The sequence below is a fragment of the Sus scrofa genome, chromosome 6, assembly GCF_000003025.6.
Source record: "Sus scrofa isolate TJ Tabasco breed Duroc chromosome 6, Sscrofa11.1, whole genome shotgun sequence".
In the NCBI taxonomy this organism is placed as follows: Eukaryota; Metazoa; Chordata; class Mammalia; order Artiodactyla; family Suidae; genus Sus; species Sus scrofa.
Genome location: NC_010448.4, coordinates 85,536,687 through 85,562,598, shown reverse-complemented (window position 1 = coordinate 85,562,598; position 25,912 = coordinate 85,536,687). Strand labels below are relative to the sequence as shown.

General features: G+C 48.2%; 1 protein-coding gene and 1 pseudogene across 12 annotated transcripts in view; both read right to left on the bottom strand.

Annotated features, from left to right (window-relative positions):
* Nucleotides 1-21,833, bottom strand: part of RCC1 (regulator of chromosome condensation 1) — a 25,104-nt gene extending 3,271 nt beyond the window's left edge. The window contains exons 1-11 of one of the 12 annotated variants that reach the window (XM_021095669.1): nucleotides 16,517-16,608; nucleotides 11,144-11,364; nucleotides 6,118-6,199; nucleotides 5,516-5,581; nucleotides 4,431-4,618; nucleotides 4,075-4,254; nucleotides 2,399-2,495; nucleotides 2,178-2,300; nucleotides 1,481-1,636; nucleotides 1,095-1,214; nucleotides 598-750 (exon numbers count right to left, since the gene is read on the bottom strand). In XM_021095669.1, the coding sequence (XP_020951328.1) occupies nucleotides 598-750; nucleotides 1,095-1,214; nucleotides 1,481-1,636; nucleotides 2,178-2,300; nucleotides 2,399-2,495; nucleotides 4,075-4,254; nucleotides 4,431-4,618; nucleotides 5,516-5,581; nucleotides 6,118-6,199; nucleotides 11,144-11,152 (1,174 nt within the window). In that variant the 5' untranslated portion in view covers nucleotides 11,153-11,364; nucleotides 16,517-16,608. Of the gene's footprint in view, nucleotides 1-597; nucleotides 751-1,094; nucleotides 1,215-1,480; nucleotides 1,637-2,177; nucleotides 2,301-2,398; nucleotides 2,496-4,074; nucleotides 4,255-4,430; nucleotides 5,582-5,913; nucleotides 6,035-6,117; nucleotides 6,200-9,700; nucleotides 10,038-11,143; nucleotides 11,365-15,994; nucleotides 16,130-16,516; nucleotides 16,632-17,701; nucleotides 17,837-21,711 lie in introns of those variants that run through there. The other 11 variants (XM_005665141.3, XM_021095670.1, XM_013999074.2 and 8 more) reach the window with 11 other exon arrangements.
* Nucleotides 21,324-25,912, bottom strand: LOC110261391 (annotated as a pseudogene).

The following is a 25,912-nucleotide window of genomic DNA, read 5'->3' as shown; positions in this document are numbered from 1 at the left end:
TGGATCTCCTTTGGTTATCATAAAGGACTGGAAACAACTTCAAGCCCCACTTCCTCAGCAACTCTTCCCAGATAATCCCAGATCAAGCAGATCTGCCAGGCTTCTCAAGGGCTCCATGGCTACTCCACCCAGGCTTTAGTGACCACTTGCCCATAGCCTTCTCTGCTGTGCTTGCTAGGACCCCAACTACTAGGTCTTCTTTCTCCTAATACAATTCTAACTGCCTGGGAAGCTAGCACCAACTAGGTTATAAATAATATGTAACGTGAAGCCTAAGCTAGGAGTCTGGAGACCTGGGTTCAAGTCCTACTGCCTGTCTGGGCCTTACTGATACATCTGCTTTGCTGTTTTTCTCCTCTACACAGCAGAGGAGTTCTATTAAATCAGCTCTATTAAAATAATGTGTTTACTTATTTTGAGTCATCAAAGCCAGAGCCTCTGCCAATCAGGACAAATGCATGTCATCACTAACACCGCTCTCTGCATCTCAGTTCCATCTGCGGTGGACATCTCATCTGTGATGAGCCTGCTGGGCGCTTTGGTAAGAATTATGACCCCCACACCCCAACCAGACCAACTGTGGGTGACCCCACTCACCATCCTTGGTCACGGCATACCCCACAGAGGCCCCACAAGCCACTGAGGAGACGGCGGGCAGCCTGGAGATGAGGGTGGGTACGCTCTTCTCCTCGGCACCTTCCCCAAGGCCGAGCCGCCCATATTCAGCCCGGCCCAGGCTGTAGGCTCTTCCTGTGGGAGGAGGGAGAGAGGTGAGGAGGAGCAGAGGACATGCCTCAGGTAGGCCAGGTGAGTGCTCACATCTGTGGGAGCTGGTCCCTTGTTCCCAGGGTGGTGAGAAGGTCTGCAGTGTCTCTTTCTGTTTGGAGGGAGGCCTGAGAGACCCCCGCCTCCCAGGCCCCCATGGAACTCACACTTGGAAGAGCACCAGGACACTGGGGGATGGAGGTGACCCTCATGGACCGCTAGCCCACCCAACAGAGTAAGCCCAGGTTCCAAGGCCCATCATGTCAGAGGTGTGTCCAGGACTGTGGAACATTCCGCCCTCAACCCAGAGATGGACCTGGAGGTCCCACCTTCCGAATCCATGCAGACTGTATGGTGTTGGCCACCAGAGAAGCGAACCCAGGACTTGGTGGAGTTCTTGAAGGAGGTCAGGTTCTGAGGTACAAAGCAAGATTCTGTGCCTGGGGTTCCTAGGGGAAAGGCCAGGAGAGAGCTGTCAGGGGTGAAGCTGTCCAAGGAGCTGTCCTTCTCCTCCCCTCCTTGTGTGGCCACCCCACCCCACCCCACCCCGCCCCAGAATATAAACAAGTATTTATATTCTCATTTTACAGATGACAAAATTGTGGCTCTAAGGAATTAGGTAACCGCACCAAAGGTGCCCAACAAAGGAGTGCTGCAGGCAGGATCAGAACCCGGGTCACCCTGGGCTATGCTGGATGCTGGGCTTGGGACTCACCAAGCTGATGGTAGTTGGAGAGGCCAAAGCCATATACATGGCCCTCAGAGGAGATGGCAAAGGTGAAGTAGGCGCCACAGAAGGCATCCTGGAATCGGACGTGCCCCCGGCTTCCTCTGGATTTCAGCATCACGCATTTGGGGACCAAGAGTCGTTCTGCAGGCAGAGAGAAGGCCAGGGTCAGTGGCACGTGCGCATGTGTGCACGCACGCGCACACGCACACACACGGCTTCTTCTCTCTGCCCCATCTGCTTCTCCTCCACTGCTAAAGCCCTGGAAGGGAAATTAGGCAGGGACTCTTCTCCCTGTTATATGGAGAGGAAACTCCAGCCAAGAAAGTGTGAGTGCCCCACTCAGACTCCCACGGCCATAGAGGAAACATTTACATGAACTTACCATGTGCCAGACAGTCTTCTATGTTAACTCACTTAACTTCACAACAACCCAATCAAGTAGGTTTAGAAGTAGGGAGGTTCAGAGATGAGGAAACTATGTCCAGGGTCCCACAGCCAGTAGATTTGGGGGGCGGGGGGGCGCGAGGATTTAGATCTGGGGTCGTCTGGCTCTAGAGTCAGAGTCCTTAGCTACCACTGCAGATCCCCTGAGGCAAGCGTGAACACAGAGAATCCCTTCTGCCTTTGACCTTCACCAGGGGTGGCCTGCTGATGCCCCACCAGAGGGATTTAAGCCACCTACCGAGGCCCTGCCGGCCACCACGATTGGCAAATAATTCAGGCACACGTCCCAGTTGGCCCTGCTCCCCGCTGCCCAAAGTATAGAGTTCACCATCAGCTGTCAGCATCACCAAATGGTCATTTCCTGAGGGTGAGAGGAAGGTGGGGGATGCAGGGCTTGTCTGTAAGGCCCAAGAAAAAGGGTCTCCGACTCCTGCCCGGAAGCAGTACCCACAGACTCACCTGAGGCCACCTTCACCACAGGCATACTCAGCTGCACTTGCACAGGCACCATACTCTTTTTCATGGGCTCCAAGAGCCCGATCACACCATTATTGTCCTGGAAGAAAGGGGCAGGACAGTTTTCAGCCAGTCCCGCCTGCCTCATACCAGCCAGACCCCAGCTTTGCAGGCAGCCACAGAGCTTTGTGGTGAAAGGTGCTGCTACCAGATGGGGATGGAGAGGAGGGCAGGAGCCAGGTTGCACAGTGAAATACTTAGGAATGAAATCACAGATGGTCTGTAATTTACATTAAAATAACAAAGAACAGAGAACTATATCCAATCTCTTGGGATAGAACATGATGGAAGATTGTATGAGAAAAAGAATGTATATATGTGTGTGTGTGTGTGTGTGTGTGTGTGTGTGTGTGTGTGTGTGTGTGTGTGTGTGTGTGTGAGACTGGGTCACTATGTTGTATAGCAGAAATTGGCACAACACTGAAAATCAACTATACTTTTATTAAAAAAAATTTTTTTTTTAAGTACCAAAGGGTTGGGGAATGGATGAGGGTGAAGAGGAAACAAGTTAGGCCAAAATCTGATCGTTGTTGAGGTGAGGAGATGGAGTTTAACATATTATTCTGATTACATTTATGTGTTTGAAATTCTCTGTAAAAAAATTTATAGGAGTTCCCGTTGTGGCACGGCAGAAAGGAAACTAACTAGTAACCATGAGGTTGTGGGTTTGATCCCTGGCCTTGCTCAGTGGGTTAAGGATCCAGTGTCGCAGTGAGCTGTGATGTAGGTCACAGAGGTGGCTCGGACTCTGCATTGCTGTGGCTGTAGTGCAGATCGGCAGCTGTAGCTCAGATTCGACCCCTAGCCTGGGAACCTCCATATGCCGCAGGTGCAGCCCTAAAAAGCAAAAAAAAAAAAAAAAAGAAATAAAATTTAGAAACAGCCCCAATAAAGGAACACTGAATTCCCTTATTTTTGACATTTGAAAATAAACTGAATACTAATGCAGCAAAACAACTTTAATGCTGGATCTGCTTTTTTATTTTGTATTTATTTAATTAATTAATTAATTTATTTTTGTCTTTTTGCCATTTTTTGGGCTGCTCCCATGGCATGTGGAGGTTCCCAAGCTAGGGGTCGAATAGAGCTGTAGCCACCAGCCTACACCACAGCTCACGGCAACGCTGGATCCTTAACCCACTGAGCAAGCCAGGGATCGAACCCGAAACCTCATGGTTCCTAGTTGGATTCGTTAACCACTGAGCCATGACGGGAACTCCTGACTCTGGTTTTTTAAACCACACTCTCCTGTCTTGGAAATTCTGAAATGTGCCCTCAAGCCCCTGAGAAATGTGGAAGAGGGCTGGGATGGCGTAGGGGGTGGTGAAGGCAGAGAGATGGGTCAGCACACTCCCCTGCTCAGCCTCAGACCAAAGGCATCCTTGACCCACCCACTTCCCAAGACACATACATTATGACATCAGATTCAAGGGAAGAGCCAGTGGTGTGGATAGGCCTGGAGGAAGAAGCCAGAGACCTGGGTCTGGGCCCATGCTCTACCCAGGGTCTTGATTTCCCCACCAGTAAGTACCACAGGGGTGTGGAGATGGGTTATCTTTGGGGCCCCACCAGTTAATTCTGCCTGCCAACCCCATGACGTCTTCCAGACCCAGTCTTACCCGGAAGGAGCCCCAGAGGAAGACACGGCCATCTTCAGTGAGGGCCGCTGTGTGGCTGTCTCCTGCTGACACCTGTACCACCTTCTCTTGCAGTTCCACTTTCCCGGGGACCATCTCTGAGCCCTCCACTGATGTGTCCCTTCCCAAGGCACCCTCATCATTGCAGCCGAAGGAGTAGACCTGTGTGCAGGATACCCCCGTTAGTGCAAGGTCTGGCCTCTCATCCATTTTTGTTTAGGCCACTCCCTGCTCATCTAGCCAGCTCCATCTCCGTAGAGTAATGGGTATGATTCAAAGCTCCTGCCCCAAGCCCCCCAGCCCCAGGCCCTGTCCCCTCCTGTGCTACCCCAACCTACCTGGCCACTTTTGCTGAGACACACAGTGTGCATGCCCCCAGCCTCAGCCTGCACGATGTCCTCTGGAATGGGTACCAGGGCTGGCTTCTTCCTCTCCATCACATTCTCGCCCAGCCCCAGCTGGCCCACGTCGCCCTGGCCCAGTGTCAGCACCAAACCTGGCTCTGTGCTGTGGGACCTATGTGAGACTGAGGGGTGAAGAAGACAACCCCTGAGTGTGCAGGATGATGGCAGAGAGGAGAGGTCATTGCATGTGTTCTGGGATCACACAGACCTGGGTTCAAGCCCCTGCCCTGCCACAGACCATTAGTCTGATCTTTCCAAGCCTATGTTTCCTCATCTCTGAAATAAGGATAACAAAAGTACCTACCTTATAGGGTTTTTGTGAAGATTAAAAAGTAAGCACATTACTAATATAAGTGGAAGGGAAGGGAAATGAGACAGTTGATATTGGGAAACGAATCTTGGTCAGGAGGGTCAAAGAACAGGGAGAACACAAGATAGTTTTCCTGATTGGCTCTAAGTTCTTAGTCAGGAAAGATGGGAATAACTGTGAAGGTCTGATAATGTCTACCCTTTTACTGACTGCTTACGACTTAGGTTAAATTGCTTTGCAGTCCTCCACATTATGCTACAGACCTTCCTTGTTTAGGCTCCCATTTTATAGGAAAAGCCATAGAGCCTCAGAAAGGGTCATAGCACTAATAACTAGTAGAGTTTGCAGTGAAACCAAAGGGAACCTTCATGGTCAGAGCACAGTCCCTAGTCTCCATCCTCAGTCTGTGACTTGACCCCTGGACCTGGGCACACTGACCCCCATTCCACTCCTATCTGGGAGCAGATCAGCAGCTGAAGAGGAAAAGGGCAGGAGTAAGAACAGCACAGGAATCGGAGAAGTGCACGCCAACCACCAACAGGTGTGCAACCCCAGGCCACCTGCGGCCCTGGACAGCCAATGGTGTCCAGCTCCTCCCCCTGGGGGTGTGGCCACGGCTGACAGGACTGCTGTGGCTGCGCAGAGGGTGCACCGGGCAGGCAGCCACCCGGTCAGGCTTTCTGTTCAGGAGGGCTCTGCCCACAGGCACCTTGGCAGGAGCGGGCGCCTGGAACGCGGCGGGAGGCAACGGCCCTCACTGCCTGGTTACAAGGGTCTGCAAAAGACAGACACTGTCTGAGAGTGCATCCACACTACCCCCCTCCCAGGGTGGGGGTGGCTCTCTCTCCTCCTGGACTCCCTCCATGGTCCTAGGAGAGAGGAAACCACAGCCACTTTCCTCGAATGCTAATTGGATAGATCTTTCCTCACAATAGCCCAAGGAGGTTGCCCATTTTATGAACGGGGTAGTCTAAACTCAGGTTAGTGATTTGCCCAAAGCAAAGGTGGCAGAAACAGGACCTGAACCCTGTCCAGAGGTCATTGGTCTGAACTACAATGCATTACTCCCTGGGGCAAAGGCCTAGGGTCTACTTTTTTTGCCAGTACCTGAGTGCTTTTAGGCAAGTCTCTGCCCCTTTGTAATTCCCAGAGGGTGGGATTCAATGAGCTACAGGAGATTCTCCAGCTGGTTGGAGTTCCTGGCCTTCCAGGGCCCTCAGCTTCAAACCTCGGGAAGGAAGGAGAACAGTCCCAGATTCTGGAGGTGCCAGGAGGCCACCCATACTGAGATAGAGGCCAAAGCCAACTTACCCTTCACCTTCTTGCTTTTGGGGAGGGCATCTTCTGGGGGTGACCTTCTCTTAGCAATACGCTTAGGTGGCATCTTCCTGTCCTGAAAAACCCAGGAAAATATTCCATGTCAGAAATGGCAATCATTTTCCTGCCCTATTTAGGCAGTATTTATCAAAAACCCTTAAAAAAAAGTGACAATGCCCAGCAATTTCACTTCAAAGAATTTATCTAAGAACCAAATAATAAATATACTCAAAGATTAAGGTCCATAAATAGCCTCTACTGGAATTCCTGTTGTGGCTCAGTGGTTAACAAATCTGACTAGGAACCATGAGGTTGCGGGTTCGATCCTTGGCCTCGCTCAGTGGGTTAAGGATCCGGCGTTGCCATGAGCTGTGGTGTAGGTTGCAGACGTGGCTCAGATCCCACATTGCTGTGGCTCTGGCGAAGGCTGGCAGCTACAGCTCTGATTCAACCCCTAGCCTGGGAACCTCTATATGCCACAGGTGTGGCCCTAGAAAAGACAAAAAAAAAAAAAAAGAAAGAAAAAAGCCTCTAGTATATTCTTCTTAACATTAAAAAAAAAAAAAAAAAGAAAAAAAGGGAGTTCCCTTGTGGCTCAGCAGGTTAAGGATCTGGCACTGTCACCACTGTGGCTCAGGTTTGATCCCCCGCCTAGGATCTTTTGCATGCCATAGGCACAGCCAAAAAACCCAAAACCAAAAACAAGAAAAAAAAAATGGAGCAACCCAAGCACTCAGGAGTAGGGGCCTGACTAGATAAAACAGTATAAAGCCAGGGAGTTCCTGCTGTGGCCCATTGGTATCCATGAGGACGCAGGTTCAATCCCTGACCCTACTCAGTGGGTTAAGGATCTGACACTGCCATGAGCTGTGGCATAGGCTGGCAGCTACAGCTCTAATTTGACCCCTAGCCTGGGAACATCCATATGCCATGGGTGCAGCCCTAAAAAAAAAAAAAAAAAAAGACAATAAAAAAAAGTATGAAGCCATTAAAAGTGATGCTTTCCAGAGACTTATTCCCATCATCCTATTATCCTATTTGTGGGGAAAAAAGTATACATACATATAAAAATGTGTAGAAGTAAATACAGTCAATATTAATAATGGTAACCTCTGGAAAATGTAATTATGGACAACTTTTACCTTTTCTATGCACCTTACTACATTACCTAAGATACAAGGAACATTTCATGTATTTTTAATTTTAATATTAAAAACCATGAGTTGGAGTTCCCATTGTGGCTCAGCAGGTTAAGAATCTGACTAGTATCCATGAGGATTAGGGTCTGATCCCTGGCCTCGTTTGGTGAGTTAAGGATTCAGGGTTGCTGCAAGCTGTAGTGTAGTTGGAAATGCAGCTCGGGTCTCGAGTTTCTGTCGCTCTAGTGAAGGCCAGAAGCTGCAGCACCAATTCAACCCCTAGCCTGGGAACCTCCATATGCCGTGGGTGTGGCCCTAAAAAAAATAAATAAAATAAAAAGTAAATTAAAAAAAAACAGGAGTTCCCATTGTGGCTTAGTGGGTTAAGAACCCAACTAGTGGGAGTTCCTGCTGTGGCTCAGTAGTAATGAATCCGACTAATATCCATGAGGACAAGGGTTCAATCCCTGGCCTTACTCACTGGGTTAAGGATGTGGCATTGCTGTGAGCTGTGGTGTAGGTCACAGATGCAGCTCGGATCCAGCATTGCTATGGCTGTGGTGTAGGCCAACAGCTATAGCTCTGATTCGACTCCTACCTGGGAACTTCTGTATGCTGCAGGTGCAGCCCTAAAAAGAAAGCAAAAAAAAAGAGAGAGAGAGAGAGAAACCTACTAGTATCCATGAGGATGTGGGTTTGACTGCCTGCTCGCTCAGTGGGTTATGGTTCTGGCACTGCCACAGCTGTGGCATAGGTCACAGATATGGTTAGATCCTGCGTTGCTGTGGCTGTGATATAGACCAGCAGCTGCAGTTCCAATTTGACCCCTAGTCCAGGAACTTCGAAATGCCGCAGGTACAGCCCCCACCAAAAAAAACCAAACACTGAAGAATATTAAGTGAAGTATCCCTCACATCTCCTCCCAACCCTACCATAATCACAAGTAACTTCGGTAATATGTTACTGTTATAATCAAACCACACACACACACACACACACACACACACACACACACACACACAAAGCTATTCTCATTAAATAAAACCAAACCAAACCATCTGTGGTCTTTGATCCAAAAGGCCACCAATCCTGGGAGGAACCTGGCTTTCCTCTAAACAGTCTAACAAAAGATAAACACAGTATACACACTCACATAACACATAAATATCAGGTGTTACAAAAGGGGGAAAGGAAATCACAAAGTTTGTTGAACACAGCATGATCTGAAGCAGCTGAAAACCTCAGCCCTGAGCCCCTCTCCTCCTTAAACTGCTGCTGCCTCCTCAAAGGCAGCTGAGAACAGACATTCTACCTGGCTAGCTCAATTGCAACCCAGTCCAAATTATACTGGACACCTCTGTTCCTGGTATTCAGCTTTATTGAGCCCTGGCCCTTAAGGTTATGAAAGACAGTGAAGTTGTCTAAGGCTTAGGAACCCTCTGGGATGGATGGTGAGGGCCCAGGCAATTTACCTAGATGTGGGAATTACCATTGTGGCGCAGCAGAAACAAATCCGACTAGTATCCATGAGGATGCAGGTTTGATCCCTGGCCTCGCTCAACGGATGGGGGAATCCAGCGTTGCCCTGAGCTGCAGTGTAGGTTGCAGAGGCGGGTCGGATCCTGCATTGCTGTGGCTGGCATAGGCTGGCAGCTGTAGCTCCAATTTGACCCCTAGCCTAGGAACTTCTGTGGACCATGGGTGTGGCTCTAAAAAGCAAAAAAAAAGGAAAACAGCTACCCAGATGCAAAAGTGGTAGACAGAGCAGGTGGTGGTTAAGAGGAGCCATAATAGAAGTTCCCACATGGTGCAGTGGGTTAAGGATGCGGTGTGCCTGCAGCTGTGGCTTGGGAACTGCCACATACCACAGGTGCAGCCAGAAAGAAAGAAGGAGAGGAGCTAGAATATGTGCTCCTCAACTTTCCAGCTGTTTCACCTTGGGCAAAGTTAATCTCTTTATGATTCAGTGTCCTCCTCAGTAAAACAGGGATAATAACAGTACCTACAACCCTGTTGTGGCCTGCGCGATCAAATGAGCTGTGAAAGTAAATATATAGTAAGTACTGGATAAATCAATACTGGAATTAGAACACCTAGGGCTGTCCCAGGTAGTGCTCAGGCACAGATCTAATCTAATCTAAGCTAACCCACTTTTCCTCCATTTTATAGAAAAGGGCTGGAGACTTTATGGAAAGAGAGCTCCAAGAGCCCTTGTCGGGCTCCACTGTGGGCCTAGACAGCAGCCCCCTCTTCCTTCCTTCCTTCCTTCCTCCTGATAGGTCCCAGATCCTCAGTCCCTCCAGCTCCCCACTCCATGGTATATGAACACAAGGTCTGAGGCCTCTGAATTTCTGGGCACATTCCTGCTGACTGTCCTGGGGGAGAAGAATGAAGTACTGAAGATAGGGAAGTAGCCAAAGTCCTAGAATCCGCCATACCTGTACAGGCTGAGCCTCTGCAGGTTGTGACTGGCCTAGTTCTGATTCCGTTGAGGTGGCAGTTCTGTGTTTCACTCAACTTTGCTTCTCATGGGATAGAACTCCTCCCCTCCAACCAGCCTCTTTGTGACCAGTCTTCCCAAACTAGAAAAGCACATTCTTTGAGAGAGAGAATTGGGTTCATCTGCTAGAGCTGTGGTTTGCTCACCCCTGCTTCTGTGACCATGGCTGGCCTCTCTGGCAGCTTTAACCTCTCTGAGCTGTATCCTCGTCTGTAAAAACGGATACCACGACCACTTCTAGGGCTGCTGTCAAGACTGAATGAAGGAGTTCCCATCATGGCTCAGTGGAAATGAAATCTGACTAGTATCCACGAGGACGCAGGTCTGATCCCTGGCCTAGCTCAGTGGGTTGAGAATCCGGCGTTGCTATGAGCTGTGGTAGGTCACCAACGAGGCTCGGATCTGGTGTTTCTGTGGCTGTGGTGTAGGCCAGCAGCTACAGCTCCGATTCAACCCCTAGCCTGCGAACCTCTATATGCCACAAAAAAAAAAAAAAAAAAAAAAAAAATTTGTAAAGGACTTTGCAGTGCCAAGCATACAGTAAATACTCAATACATGGCAGCACTTATTCATTCTAGGAGCACCTATTACCAATGCTTGGTTTGGGGCCAGGTGTAGCAAGGAAAAAGGAAACTACCCTTCTCCCTGTCCTCATGGAGCTTACATTCCAGTGGGAAAGAAACACACACACACAATTATTACAGATGGTAATAACTGTGTGAAGGATAGGCAACATGATGTCATAGGGAATATATTTGGGACACAACAATGTAAATGTACCTAATACCACTAAACTATGTACAATTAAAAGTGGTTAAAATGGCAAATTTCAGGTTCTGTATATATTACCACTTTTTTTTTTTTTAAAGGGCTGCACCCTAGGCATACGGAGGTTCCCAGGCTAAGGGTCGAATTGGAGCTACAGCTGCCAGCCTACGCCAGAGCCACAGCAACGCGGGATCCGAGCCACGTCTGCAACCTACACCACAGCTCCTGGCAACACCTGATCCTTAACCCACTGAGTGAGGCCAGGGATCAAACCGACAACCAGTTGGATTCGTTTCTGCTGTGCCACCATGGGAACTCCTATTACCACAATTAAAAAAAAAAAAAGAGAATAACTAGAGTAGGGGCAGAGATACAGGTCAGATAGGTGACATTTGGACTAAAACTTAAAATACTACCAAGAGAAAGCCAGCAGGGGAAGACAAGGACAAGAGACAGGGACAAGAGCATGTGATGAGCTTAGGAACCTGAGGAGGCCAGCGGGGCTGTAGCTGGACACAAGGGTGGCACAAGGGCAGCAGGGGCTGGATCATACAAGGCCTTGTAGGGAAAACAGAAAAGTTTTAAGAAAAAATGTCTCTTTTTTTGGCCATACCTGTGGCATGCAGGAGTTCCCAGGCAGGGATTGAACCTGCACAACAGCAGCTACCAGGGCCGCTGCAGTGACACCGCTAGATCCTTAACCCACTGAGCCACCCAGGAACTCCATGGAAAAATGTCAATGATTGTTACAGTTACTGAAAAGAAAATGGAGAGGATTGGAAGAGGAGGCGACCGCAGGCGACCACACGAGAGAAATCAGTGGCATGATTTGGTCTGAGGCAAGAGAGAAAAGAAGACAAAACAGATTAATTTAGGAGACAGGTTTGATTTGCCAGATTAGATGTGGGGGATGAGGGTGAAGGAGGAACCCAGAATGACTTTTTCATCTTAAGGAATCCAGGGGGGTCCTGGGCAGGCCTATCTGATTCCCCTATGAACCTGACCAAAGCCAACGACTCCCAGCCTTTGGTTTAAGTGAAAAGGCAGATGGTACACTTCCAGCTACTGAGATGGAGAACACTGGGGCAAACAAGAGGAGAACCTGAGAGGTCCATTCTACCAAGCACTTGCGTAAAGGGCGAAGTGCGTGGAGCCAACCAGGAAGGGATGTTAAGTAGGCAGAGCTGGATGGGTTAAGAGGTATGGGATATAACAGGTGTCCACTGTTTCAGGTAAACAGCTTGTACCCCTGGTACAAGGGGTAGCCAGTTCACTGTGTCCAGGGCCCTGTCCTGCCAAAGGCATATTTCCTGTCAGTTCATTAGAATGACTTGCAACAGTCGGCTGTGGAGGGGAGGGGCTCCTGTGTAGTAGCATGGAAAAATATAACGAAAGTGAAAAAAAAAAAAAAAAAAAACAGGAAAAAGAGCTGGTACTGTTACTGGACTGACCTGTGGGCAAGGCCTGCAGTGGAGACAGGAAAATAAAGGCTATATGAGGTACGTGGTGTCATGGGTCATTAACCAAAAGAAGTGTTAGTGTGGGTTTGGACTTGACCCTTGGCCACCTGTGTTTTGGGCCAACATTAGGGGGCATCTCACTGCAAGCTAACCTAACCACACTGACCCCACTTTGCAGGTGAGGCAAACTGAGGCCCAGAAAGGTAAAGTATCTTGCCCAAGACTGGAGGAGGAAATCAAGATCTGTCCAAGTTGGTCAGACCCTAGAGCTGGTGCCATTGCCTACTTCCTCCCCACACTCCCTGGCCTTGCCCTGCCAGAGAACTCCCTCTTCCCTGGAAAAGCCAGCAGCTTGTCTCTGGTCTTCCGACTGCCCACCTCAATTCCCATCCCATTCCACACGTCATTCATGATCTTTACAAACCTCAAACCTGAAACAAGCTGCTTCCTTGCTCAGACTCCTCGGTGGCTCCCTCTGCCCACAGTTCTGAGCATGGTGCTAAAGACCTTCAGGGTCTAATACTCACGACCTTTGGCCTCCTGTCTTGTCTGCCACACCCTCCCTTCCCTTCTCACATAATCTCAGACTGCTTACTATTCTCTCCATGTACATCTCTAGACTACCCCATTCCTTAGCCTCTGGTAAGACCAACTTCTCAAAGTCACTTCCATTGGTAAACCACCTCTGATCCCTCTCTCAATCCTAACATAATCACTCTCTGGAAGAAATTAGGACAGACTTTTGGATCGTTAAGTATTTTATTTTCTTTATTTGTTTGTTTTTTAGGGCCGCACCTGAGGCATATGGAGGTTCCCAGGCTAGAGGTCAAATCAGAGGTACAGCCACTGGCCTATACCACAGCTCACAGCAACACCAGATCCTTAACCCACTGAGCAAGGCCAGGGATTGAACCTGGAACCTCATAGTTACTAGTCAGATTCGTTTCTGCTGTGCCACAATGGGAACTCCAGATCACAAGTTTTGTTTTTTGTTTGTTTGTTTATCTTTTCTAGGGCTGCTCCCGCAGCACGTGGAGGTTCCCAGGCTGCGGGTCTAATGGGAGCTGTAGCTGCCAGCCTACACCAGAGCCACAGCAATTTGGGATCTGAGCTGCACCTGCAACCTACACCACAGTTCACGGCAACGCCGGATCCTTAACCACTGAGCGAGGCCAGGCATCGAACCCGCAACCTCATGGTTCCTAGTCGGATTCATTAACCACTGAGCCACGACAGGAACTCCCGCTCTTACTTTCTATATGCCAACAAACTTTAACTTCTCAAAGCCTAAAGAAGGCACAGTCACTCCCATTTCACAGTTGAGGGGACTGAGGCTCAGAGAAGTAAATTTTCTTGCTTATGCTCATACAGCCAGAAAAGATAGCTAGGAATAGAACCAGGTACATCTGATAACTAAAAACAAAAACAGGAGTTCCCAGTGTGGTGCAAAAGGATCAGCGACAACTCTCAAGCATTGGGATGAAGGTTTGATCCCCAGCAAATGAAGCTCAGATCTGATCCCTGGCTGGGAACTCAGGTTGCAACTGAAGCTCATATCTGATCCCTGGCCCAGGAACTCCATAGGCCACCAGGTGGCCAAAAAAAAAAGCAAAAACAAAAAACGGGAACTCCCTGGTGGCTCAGTGGGTTAAGAATCCACCATTGTCATTGCTGTAGCTCAGGTCACTGCCACAGCACAGGTTTGATCCCTGGCCTGAAAACTAATGCATACTGTGGGCGTAGCCAAAAACAAAAACAAAACAAGAACAGGTTGGCTAAAAGTAGGCCATGATCTAGGGAGAGTTTGAGGTAGCCTGGACAGGCCACCCCAAAAGCCCCCAGAAGCCTGGCCAAAAACAAGAAATAGAGGGCAGAAGCCTGCTCAGAGGGACAGGATGGTGGGAGGAGACTCGGAGGCAGCTCGGGCCTGGGAGGGTGGGCCAGGTAGAGACGGATCTGCTGAAGGATGTGTGGAAGGACAATGGGTACAACTCCGTGCAGTGGTGGAGAGAGCACTGGTTTTCAAGTCTCAGAAACCTGTGTTCCCTTCAAGTCTGAGAATTTGCATCTCTCAAACAGGGGCTCCAGGCACTGCAGCGTGCTGTTGTGAACAATTCTAGAGGCATGACAAGGGGTGAAAGGGCACCTCCCAAAAGGTGGAGCCCTGCACCCATTACCCACCTGCATATCCTCTACTACACTAATCAGTCATTTGGACAGACTCTCTAACCGCTCTGGGTATGTTTTCTTTCTTTTCTGGCTGCACCCATGGCATGCAGAAGTTCCCAGGCCAGGGATGCAATCTGAGCCACAGCGATGACAACATTGGATCTTAACCCAATGACCCATAAGGGAACTCCATGGGTGTGTTTTCTTAATCACACAGGGAATGTCTGGGTTGGGACTAAGTAGTAGTTTTTGTCTGCACCCCGCACTCCCCAACAAACACAGCTTCCATCTTCAAGGAGGTTACAGTCTGGTAGAAGAGTGAGATATAATCACGGTTCGTCAGATACAGAGTCAGCTTCCGCCAATAGGCACCTAAGGAGTACCAGCCTCTCCTAGAATGCACACACCTGCCCCCAGAGGTGTGATCATTCTGCCTTTACAAATAAGAAAGTGGAGGCTCAGGAGAAGGTGGCCTGGGCCAAACAGAGGTGGGATGACAGCTGACCACTCCCTAGCAGGACCAAAGCTTTGCCCCTTCCCCAAGTACCCCCCTGGATCTGTTTCCTCATTTGGTGAATGAAGGCACAGCAGACTAGACAGTTTACCAGGAGCCTGCTGTGACCCCCAGTGACCTCATTTCTTCAAAGGGACACAGAGCCCTCTTTGACCACAGCAGCTGTGTTCCACCCCCCTTAACCCGAAAGACACTTGCCCACCAGATGCAAAGGCTGAAGAATCTTTGTGAGAAAAGTCCCCAAGAGCTCTGAGACTCATGTGTCAACAAACATTTGCTAATAAGCTCCTGCCTCGTGTCAGGCACAGAGCTGGTATACTTCATCCAGGAGCTCCTTACCAAGGAATCCCCCTTATGTACCGAGCTGAGCCGGGGCCACACCTTCCACCAGATGTCAGAACCACAGCTTTATGGAAATTATAGGATATTAGTAATCCTCACCACCTGCCTCCTATCATTTTACAGTTAAGGAAAATAAGGCTCAAGGGGAGTGGGTGGGTGGCTCAAGGGCACCCAACGAGGACACTGCAAAGCTGAACAAGATTCCGGCTCTGGGGATGCCTTTGCAACAGCAGCATGGAGAACTCCTGGTTGATCTTTCCAGACTCCATTCTGATGCCCTTCGTGGATGAAACCACCCCTGCCTCCACTCCCACCCAGAGTTCCTTGGTCTTGCACTCCAGACCTTTTGAGACCCAACCACTGCTGAATCATCTTGCTCTTCCCCTCTCTGTACCCCGTGCTCCAGTCAGACTCAAACACCCGTGGTAGCCCCGGATCACAACACTCCCTACACCTTCATGCCTTTGCCGTGTGCTCTGTTCCCTGCCTGGATCACCCTAACCCCTCCACCCTCAATCTGCCAATTCCTTCAAAACCCTGGACAAATCACCTTGGCGGCAAAGCCATCCCTGTGACCCCTCCTGGGCAGGCTTGAGTGACTGAGTTCCTCTCCATCCTCCATACACTCAACCTAGGCTGGGGTGCCCAAGTCATACTTGGTTGCAGCACCTCAGTTACTATTAGCCAGCAGCAGCGCTCCGGCTCGACTGGCATACTTCAAAAATCACCCTAAACCATAACTGTGATCCCACACCGGTCACCCCAGAGAGGCCAGGAGCTCTGACAAGGCTACACAGGGTCCTCTCACCATGTTTCCCAGCCCTGCAAGGGCAGCACGGAGGAGACAGCCAGTAAATAATCTCCTGACAGATGAGTTGATGCGGAGTTCACAGCACACCTCCCGACGGGTCAACAGTCGTCGCCGTGATGCCTGTTGACACTGAGATTTCGCTCCCTGCGCAGACCCTCTGCAGCCTACCTCGAGTTCCTAAAGCAGACCCACGCGGGGCAGGATACCTCCGCCACTCCGCAAATCGCATTCTCCAAACCACCGCTGGACGAAATCACTTTCCCGCTCCGGAAACGCAGCCCCAGCCGGGACAGCCGCCCTGGCCAGGGAGGCGCGCGGGGCTGCGCACCGCAGGCGGCGAGGTCACCGCGGCCGCGCGCACCCCGGCCGGCCGCGCTCGGGCCGTTTGAATCTCCCGCCCGCGCGACTGGCGCGGGCCAGGCTTGTTCCGCGCGGCGGCGAAGGGGCCGCGCGGCCCTCGCTCGGTCGAGGCGGGGCCCGGCCAGCTCCCGGGCGCCCTGCGGGGCCGGGGAGCCGCGCGCCCGCACACGCGCCTCCCTGCCGCCCGGCTTCACGTGGGGCCGGCGCCGCGCCACACGGGCGCGCGCAGGCAACGGCCCCGGCCCGCCGGCAACCGCAGGTACCCCGGCTGTGCCCGCCCTGCGCGCCACCCTCCGCTCCGACCCTCCGCGCGTGACGGGCACGACCTACCTCGCTGCAGGTCCGCCACAAGGAACTCCTCCGATCGCCGGCCCGGCCGAGAACTGCCCCAGAGCATGCGCTCTGCGGGCCTCCGGCCCCGACCCCGGGCCAGAAAAGAAAACAAAGGGCCCGGCGGCCCCTGGCGGCCGCCCCGGGAAGTGCAAGTGGCGCGCTCTGGCTAGGGCGCTCTTGACCTCCACCCTGGCCCGGGTACAGTGGGTGTATATTTTGGAGACCCCAAATAGGGACAAGTGGACTGACAACCAGAAAGAGCACTTGAAATCAGAGTTTGTTTGGGAAGATTTGGTGTGGACGGGACTGTACGGGCAAATAGATACTGATCTTCCCTTCTCTCAAGAGGCTCTCAGAGAAAGAAGAGACATCAGACTATCACCAAACTATTCAGGGCGATGACAAAGGTACGCACAGGGTTATCTGACTTAGCTGGGGCTTAAGAAAGGCTTTCCAGGCTAAGCCGGAAAGTGTAGGGCTTCCTAGGAGAAGCCTCCCTTGCGATGACAGGGAGCCATGAGAGCCTTTGGTCATTATGGGAAACTAACTGCCAAGGCCTGACTGGGGCAGAGGGTGCCCTGGGAGTGAGTGACAGGAAAGAAAACGGGAGAGGAAGAGACAGACCGCGGATTCAGGGTCTTGTGTGTTTAAGGAGAGAGCCTCTAACCTTAGGCAGTGGGGAACTACAGAAGGGATTTGAGCAGGTCAGTGACATGAGCAGATTTTTTTAGAAGAAAATGGAGAATAGACTTGGAAGGGGAAACCAACAGTGGGGGAGAGCAATGAGGTAAGAAAGATTAGGTTGTGGAGAAAAAAAAAAAGAAAGAAATAAAGAAAAGAAAGATGAGGGTGTGAATTGAGGTGGGGGGCCAGAATGTTAAATAGGCAGGAAGCAAACTACCCACTCTCCTTAACACACTCCTTCAGGATGGATACAGACTATTCTTCAGGATTTCAAGTGTTCCTTGTGGTGACTTTTCAGGCCTTTTGATTGTGTCTGGGGGTTTCCCAAGTCAGGCCAGTGACCTCTGTAGAAGAATATTTCCTTCATGTCACGTTGACTCTAATTCTAAAAGTCATTCTCCCATACTTGAACTCTAGATGGATAGTTTTGGTATTTACTAACTGCATTTCTTCTCTAGAGCCCACCCCAAGGCATTCCCCATCTTCAGGGCTTCTTACCTCCTCAAGTTGACTTCCGCCTCCATCACAGACTCCACTCACGGATGATATACTGTGAAATTCCTCCAAGTTTTAAGCCTGGGATCTCTGATCTCTCTCTGCTTTCTTCCTCCAAGATCTTACTCATTCACATGGCTTGATGTAATTATAAAAATAAGTATTGTCACCTATTTTGTAGAACATTTTACTTTACAGAAACACGTTCATTCATGTCCATTAGTTCATCTGTTCCTCACAAAAACCTTGACATTTGTTAAACAAGTTGGCTCGGGCCATCATACAAGTGGTAGATCAGAATGCTTGCTCCGGGCTGAGCTGTCATCTTTTAACTGAGAGGGCAGTCCATCTGGTCTGGTTCTGACCCCCACCCTAAGTTTCAGACCTACGGCTCTACCCAGAAGACTCAACATCCAAAATAAAGCTCACTTCCCATGGATCTAGATGCCCCATCCCACCCCCACCCCAGGCCCTTCATCTTTCAAGGCAAGGTTAAGGCTCTCTGAGAAGTACAAATGATTCAGACTTTAACTTTTTTTTCTGATTCTTCTCTCTTCTCTGCTTATTCTATTTCTGTCCCTCTGGTCTATAGCACCACCCTCCTGGCCTCTGCTCCACCTCTCAACTTTTCCCCTCCTTTTCATTCCACCTAGATCCCCAAGTTAGTCTCCCTAAATCATAGCTGTCAGACTTTGCCCTGCTTGGAAATCTTCAGGGCTGCACTGGGAGCTCTAACAAATGTCCCAAGCTGTTAATTTCTCATTTCCCCCTTGGCCTCCACACTGTAATCTGAACCTAGCTGATTTTTTTTTTTTCTTTTTTCTTTTTAGGGACCCACCTGTGGCCTATGGAACAGGAAGTTCCCAGGCTAGGGGTCAAATTTGAGCTACAGCTGCCGGCCTATGCTACAGTCACAGCAATGTAAGATCCGAGCCATGTCTTCGACCTACACCACAGCTCATGGCAACACCGGGTCCTCAACCCACTGAGCGAGGCCAGGGATGGAACCTGCAACTTCATGGTTCCTAGTCGGATTCGTTAACCACTGCGCCACGATGGGAACTCCAAAAAAAAAAAAAAAAATGTTTAACTGAAAATACTATTAGTGAACAGTGGAATAACTTTAATACTTTGCAGGTAATTGGAGACTCTGAAAATAGCGAGGAACTGAAGATAGAAAATTTATGAAAAAATAATGGTTTAAAAATGTTCAAACTATAAACCTACAGATCTGTGATTAATTTTAGGTGTCAAGTTGGCTAGGCTATACTGCACAGTTGTTGGATCAAACACCAGTCTAGATGGTGCTATGAGGTATTTTTCAGATATACTAATTTTTATTTTATTTTTTTAGGCCCGCATCTGTGGCATATGGATGTTCCCGGGCTAGGGGTCGAATTGGAGCTATAGCTGCCTGCCTGCATTACAGCCACAGCAACTCCAGATCTGAGTCACGTCTGCAACCTATACCACAGCTCATGGCAATGCTGGATCCTTAACCCACTGAGCAAGGCCAGGGATCAAACCCACAACCTCATGGTTCATAGGCAGATTCATTTCCACTGTGCCACAAGTGGAACTCCCTGATATCTTGATATTTGTCATTATCTTGCTTCACTTCTCTTGGTATGATAATCTCTAGGTCCATCCATGTAGCTGCAAATGGCATTATTTCATTCTTTTTTTTTTTTTTGCTCACACCTGCAGCAAGGGTCAGGTGTTGTCTCTGTGAGGATACGGGTTTGATCCCTGGCCTCGCTCAGTGGGTTAAGGATCCAGCATTGCCGCAAACTACAGTGTAGTTTGCAGATGCGCCTCAGATCCAGTGTTGCCGTGGCTGTGGCATAGGCCCCAGCTGCAGCTCTGATTCAATCCCTGATCCAGCTTCCATATGCTGCAGGTACATCCATAAAAAGAAAAAAAATTCCCTCCCGGTTCAGGCCATAGCAATGACCCGAGCCATAGCAATGATGATCCTGGATCCTTAACTGCTAGGCCACCAGGGAACTCCCTATTTCATTCTTTTAAATGGCTGAGTAATATTTCATTTCATATACATACCACATCATACTTTTAATTTTTTTTTTCTTTTTGGTCCAGCCCCTGGCATATGGAAGTTCTTGGGTCAGAGATTGAATCTGCACCACAGCAGTGACCCAGGCCTCTACGGTGACGGTGCCATATCCCTAACCTGCTGCACCCCAGGAGAACTCCACCAGATATACTAACTTAAAAAATTTGGTGGGGGCAGGGGGGGTGGGGGGAGTTCCCATCATGGCTCAGCGGTAACAAACCTGACCAGAATCCATGACGACGTGGATTCAATCCCTGGCCTTGCTCAGTGGTTTAAAGATCTGGTGTTGCCGAGAGCTGTTGTGTAGGTCATAGACATGGCTTAGACCTGGTGTTGTTGTGGCTGTGGTGTAGGCCAGCAGCTAAAGCTCTATTTTAACCCCTAGCCTGGAACTTCCATATGAAAAAAGACAAAAAAAAAAAAAAACTTTTCTGGAAATTCCCCATGTGGCTCAGCAGTAATGAACCCAACGAGTATCCATGAGGACGAGGGTTCAATCTCTGGCCCTGCTCAGTGGGTCAGGGATTCAGCCTTGCTGTGAGCTGCAGTGTAGTTTACAGATGCTGCTCAGATCCTGTGTTGCTGTAGCTGTGGCATAGGCCAGCAGCTTTGGCTCCTATTTGACACCTAGCCTGGGAGTGTCCATATGCCATAGGTTCAGCCCTAAGGGGGAAAAAAAAAAGGAATAAATCAGTAGACTTTGAGGAAAGCAGATTACCCTTTATAACATGGATGGGCCTTATCCAGTCAGTTGAAGGCTTTAGGAGAAGGAATTCTGCCAAGACTGTCTTTGGGTTCAAGACTGTGACATTAGCTCTTGCTGGAATTTCCAGCCTGCTCACCTGCACTACAGATTTTTGAGCTGCTAGACCCCTGTCATAACCACATGAGCCAATTCCTTAAAATAAATCTCTATCTATCTACGTGCATACATTCTACTGGTTGTTTTTCTTTAGAGAACACTGACTCATACAAAATCTGAGAAGCTCAAGGAACTCCAAGCACAAGAAACAAGGAACATCAAAATCAGTTGCTCAAAATCCATGAAAGGCAATCTTAAAAGACATCAGAAAAAAACATGTTATGTGCAGAGGAACAAGATAAGGATACAATGCAACACACTGTGTACAGAAAAACAAAGGATACAATGCAAACAAGACAATGCAGCTATACTGCTAAAGTACTCCAGAAAAATATCTAGACAAGTATATCTTGGAAAAGCAAGGTTCACACATAAAGATAAATTGAAGTATTTCCTGACATGCAAAAGCTGAAAGAATTCATCACCAGAAGATACATAATAAAAGAAATGTTAGGAGTTCCCACTGTTGCTCAGTGGGTTAAGAACCCATGAATCCATCACAGTGTTCATGAAGATGTGGGTTGTGATCCCTGGCCATGCTCAGTGGGTTAAGGATCCAGCATTGCCTCAAGCTGTGCAGCTCAGGTTGCAGGGGCAGTTCAGATCCAGTGTTGCCATGGCTATGGTGTAGTCTGCAGCTGCAACTCTAAGTCAACCCCTAGCTAAGGAACTTCCATATGCCGCAGGCACAGCCTTAGAAAAAGAAAAAAAAAAAAAAAGAAGAAGAAGAAATGTGAGAGGAAAACTTTTGCTCAGAAAGAAAGTGATACCAGATGAGAATCACAAAGGAATGAAGAGCACTGGAAATGTAACTACATGGGTAAATATGTAAGAGTTTTTCTTTTTTTTTTTTCCAACAAAAGGTCTCATGTATTTATTACTGAGCCAAAGCACTAGAGCAGAAACATTGGCACAAAGAAAAAAAATTATTTTCCCAATAAAACACATCCAGTTGTTCAGATAGTAGTGATATTTTCTGAGTGATACGTATGTGACCTTGACACAGCATAAATACATGTGGGACTCCTTATAGGCCCAGCTTGGTTCTTCTCCAGTGTTTTCTCTTGGGAGTTTTACCTGATTTTACTACCAGTTTTCATTTGAATCCATTGGGGAATGGGATGATTCTGCTTTTGTTTCTTGGCCAGGAATTGCTTGCTGAAAGCCTTGTTTGAAGACCTCGCAAGGAGCAAATTCAACTACACATAGCGTGGTGGAGAAGAGACAAGAGTAAGATTTTTTTTCTTTTATAAAACTTTAAACGAAGATAATTGTCTCTTTGAACAAAAATAATAATGTGGGTTTTATAGTGTATAGAAAAGTAGAGTACATGACAACAATAACAAAGACTGTGGGGTGAGAAATATATTGTAACATTATTGTATAAAGTGATATAATTGAATGTAGGCTTTGGAAGGTTAAAGATGTATACTCTAAATCCTGAAACAACCCCCAATCAAAAATAACAAAAGTTATGGCTAGGAGTTCCCGTCGTGACTCAGTGGTTAACGAATCCGACTAGGAACCATGAGGTTGCGGGTTTGGTCCCTGGCCTTGCTCAGTGGGTTGGGGATCTGGTGGTGCCGTGAGCTGTGGTGTAGGTTGCAGACTCAGCTCAGATCCTGCGTTGCTGTGGCTCTGGCACAGGCTGGTGGCTGCAGCTCCGATTAGACCCCTAGCCTGGGAACCTCCATATTCTGCGGGAGTGGCCCTAGAAAAGGCAAATAGACAAAAAAAAAAAAAAAGTTATGGCTAATAAATAAGCCAACAAAGAAGCTGGAAGCTAGGATGGAATCGGAAATATTTAATTTATTTTTATATTTTTTTAGGGCTGCACCTGTGCCATATGGAGGTTCCCAGACTAGGGGTCTAATCAGAGCTGTAGCCGCTGGCCTACACCACAGCTCACAGCAACGCCAGATCCTTAACCGAGTGAGGCCAGGGATTGAACATGCATCCTCATGGATACTAGTCAGATTTGTTTCCTCTGAGCCACGGTGGGAACTCTGATATTTAATTTTATTTATTTATTTTTTGTCTCTTTTAGGGCCACACCCCTGGCATATAAAGGTTCCCAGGCTAGGGGTCAAATCAGAGCTCTAGCTGCCAGCCTATGCCACAACCACAGCAACACCAGATCCGAGCTACATCGACAACCTACACCACAGCTCATAGCAACGCCGGATCCTTAACCCACTGAGCGAGGCCAGGGATCAAACCTGCATCCTCATGGATTCTAATTGGTTTTGTTAACAGCTAAGCCACAAAGGGAACTCCCTTTCTCATTCCTTTTAAGTGAACATGAAACATTTACCAAGATAGGCTATGCTGGGTTATAGAACGTCTCTGTAAATTTTAGAGGATTTAGTTATTCAGAGTATACTTAGGCCACAATGGAATGAAAGTAGAAACCAATAACATCTTTGGAATACTCTGAAATATTTAAAAACTAACACACTTTTAAGTGGCCCACAGAACAAAGAAGAAATCAAAAGGGAATGTGAAATCTTGTTCTGAATTTAAATGAAAACATAACATAGTAGAACTTGTGGAATAGTGTTTGTTCTGTGTTGTTTTTATCTTGTGGAATATTGTTAAACGAGTATTTGTGGGAAATGCATAACACTTAAATGCCTATACTAGAAAAAAAGGTCTCAAATCAGTGACCTCAGTTTCTACCTTGGGAAACTAGGAAAAGAAGAACAAATGAAACCCAAACTAAAAAGAAGAAAAAATAATGATCAAAACAGCTATCAGGGAGTTCTAAAAAGACAAAAGATAAACAAATAAAATCGCTATCAATGAAAGAGAATACAGAAAACAATAAAGTCATCAACCAGTGTTTGCTATGTGTCAAGCACAGTACTAAGTCCTAAGCATACACATGATTTTTTTTTTTTTTTTTTTTTGCTTTTTAGGGCTGCACCCTCGACATAGGGAGGTTCCCAGGTCTAATTGGAGCTACAGCTGCCAGCCTACGCCACAGCCACAGCGACGCAGATCCCAGCTAATTATTTTTTATTATTATTATTATTATTTTTTTTTTTGTCTTTTTGTCTTTTGTTGTTGTTGTTGTTGCTATTTCTTGGGCCGCTCCCACGGCATATGGAGGTTCCCAGGCCAGGGGTTGAATCGGAGCTGTAGCCACCGGCCTACGCCAGAGCCACAGCAACGCGGGATCCGAGCCGCGTCTGCAACCTACATCACAGCTCACGGCAACGCCGGATGGTTAACCCACTGAGCAAGGGCAGGGACCGAACCCGCAACCTCATGGTTCCTAGTCGGATTCGTTAACCACTACGCCACGACGGGAACTCCCCCAGCTAATTATTTGACCTACACCACAGCTCACTGCAATACTAGATCCTTAACCCAGTGAATGAGGCCAGGGATCAAACATACATCCTCATGGAAACTATTCGGGTTCGTTAACCACTGAGCCATGAAGGGAAGTCCTATGATCCCATTTTTTGAGGATCCCTCAACTAGTGGGTTAGATGGACATCAACAAAAATAATCACATCACTGGAGTTCTCTTGTTGCACCATGGGTTAAGGATCCAGCACTGTCACTGCAATGGCTTGGGTTGCAGTTGTTGCTGCCCTGGCCCAGGAACTTCTGCATGCCCTAGAATTAGCAGAACACAAGAACATTGTGTTTTAAACCAGGTGGTTTAGCATCACAGGATGTTACGATGTAGGAGGAGCACTGTAGTCATTTGCCTTGCTCAGATGCATGCTTTGCCACTTGCTAACTTGGGGAAGTTCCTCAACTCCTCCAACTTCAGTTTCCCTCACAAATAAGAGTACGTACTTTACAGAGGTATTGGCATGGGATATTGGATGAAACAATGTATACATCTTATCACATTGTCTAGCTCAAAGCTAATAGTATATCATGATATGGTTCTGGACTTTGGTTCAAATCCTGGTTCTGCTACTTGTTGGGTGATCGTAATCCCTCAATCTCCCCCTTTCTTCCTCTCTTGGATAGGTAGGGCTGAGTGAGCTAAGCCTGGTTAGGTCATTTGTCTATAGTGGTAGACTTTATTCAATAAAACTTACTGGATACTGTATATCTAGTTTCCCACAAGCTCATTGTACTCCTTAAGACTAAGCTATTTACAAATACTAATTCTCACTACAACTTCAAGTACTTTTATAGTCCTCATTCTATGCATGAGGGAACTGAGGCAGAGAAGTTAAGTGGCTTGCCCAAGGTCACAGGGACTGCTCAAGTGGTATGTGGATATTAACCCAGCAGTCTCAAGCCTAGAACTGATAGGCCTACATGCAGAAAGAAGACTAAAGTATACAAGCAGGTGTGTTGCAACCTTAAGATTAGCACAGAGGGACCTAGAATACTTGCTGACAGCTCTGCTTCAGCTGCACGAGGACATCAGGGAAATGGGTATTACTTTCCACCTAGGACCCAGCCCTACTGAGAACATGTACTAAAGACACTAGACCTTTTACTGAGCATCTACCCTCCAAAGACTGTTTCTCATGGATATCAAGATATGACAGGAGTTCCCAATTCCCCTTGTGGTGCAGTAGAAAGGAATCCAGGTAGAACCATGAGGTTGCATGTCCCACCCCTGGCCTCGCCAGCAGCTGTAGCTCTGGTATGACCCCTAGCCTGGGAACTGCCATATGCCAAAGGTGTACACCTAAAAAGCGGGAAAGCGGCTGGGGGGGCTGGGGAAGGACCACTGAACTTGTCATTTACCCACCACAGCAATGCCAGATCTCCCGTTGTTTAAAGACTTGTAGCTATGCTTAGTCAAAACCCAACAAACCCTCCCAAGTTCTCCTAATAATGATCATAAATGCTAGCACCTTGTCTCACCTATTTTAGTGCTGCACCCATAGCATATGGAGGTTCCCAGGCTGGGGGTCGAACTCCCTATTCTGTGCTTTTTGGCCTTGATTAACTACAGCACACTTAGGCATCCCATGTTTGACACACTATACACCACACTACCCCCACACCATCCCTGCTCAGAGGTTTCTAAACGAGCTGAGTCTACCTCCCACCTTTAAATTCACTATGTCCTTTCCAAGCTAAACTCTTACCTTCTAGATGATTCCCATCCTCCAGGGTCTTATCACTTCCCTGTAATGCTAGCAGCCTATCCAAGGGCTTGACAAATTCTATTGTGACACAAGCATGACACAAGCACACACCTTGGACAGTTTAACTGGCTCAACATCTGTGATTTTATCATTTTAAGTCAATCTTAGTTGATACTGGTCTGACTGGCAGAACTCTCACCCAT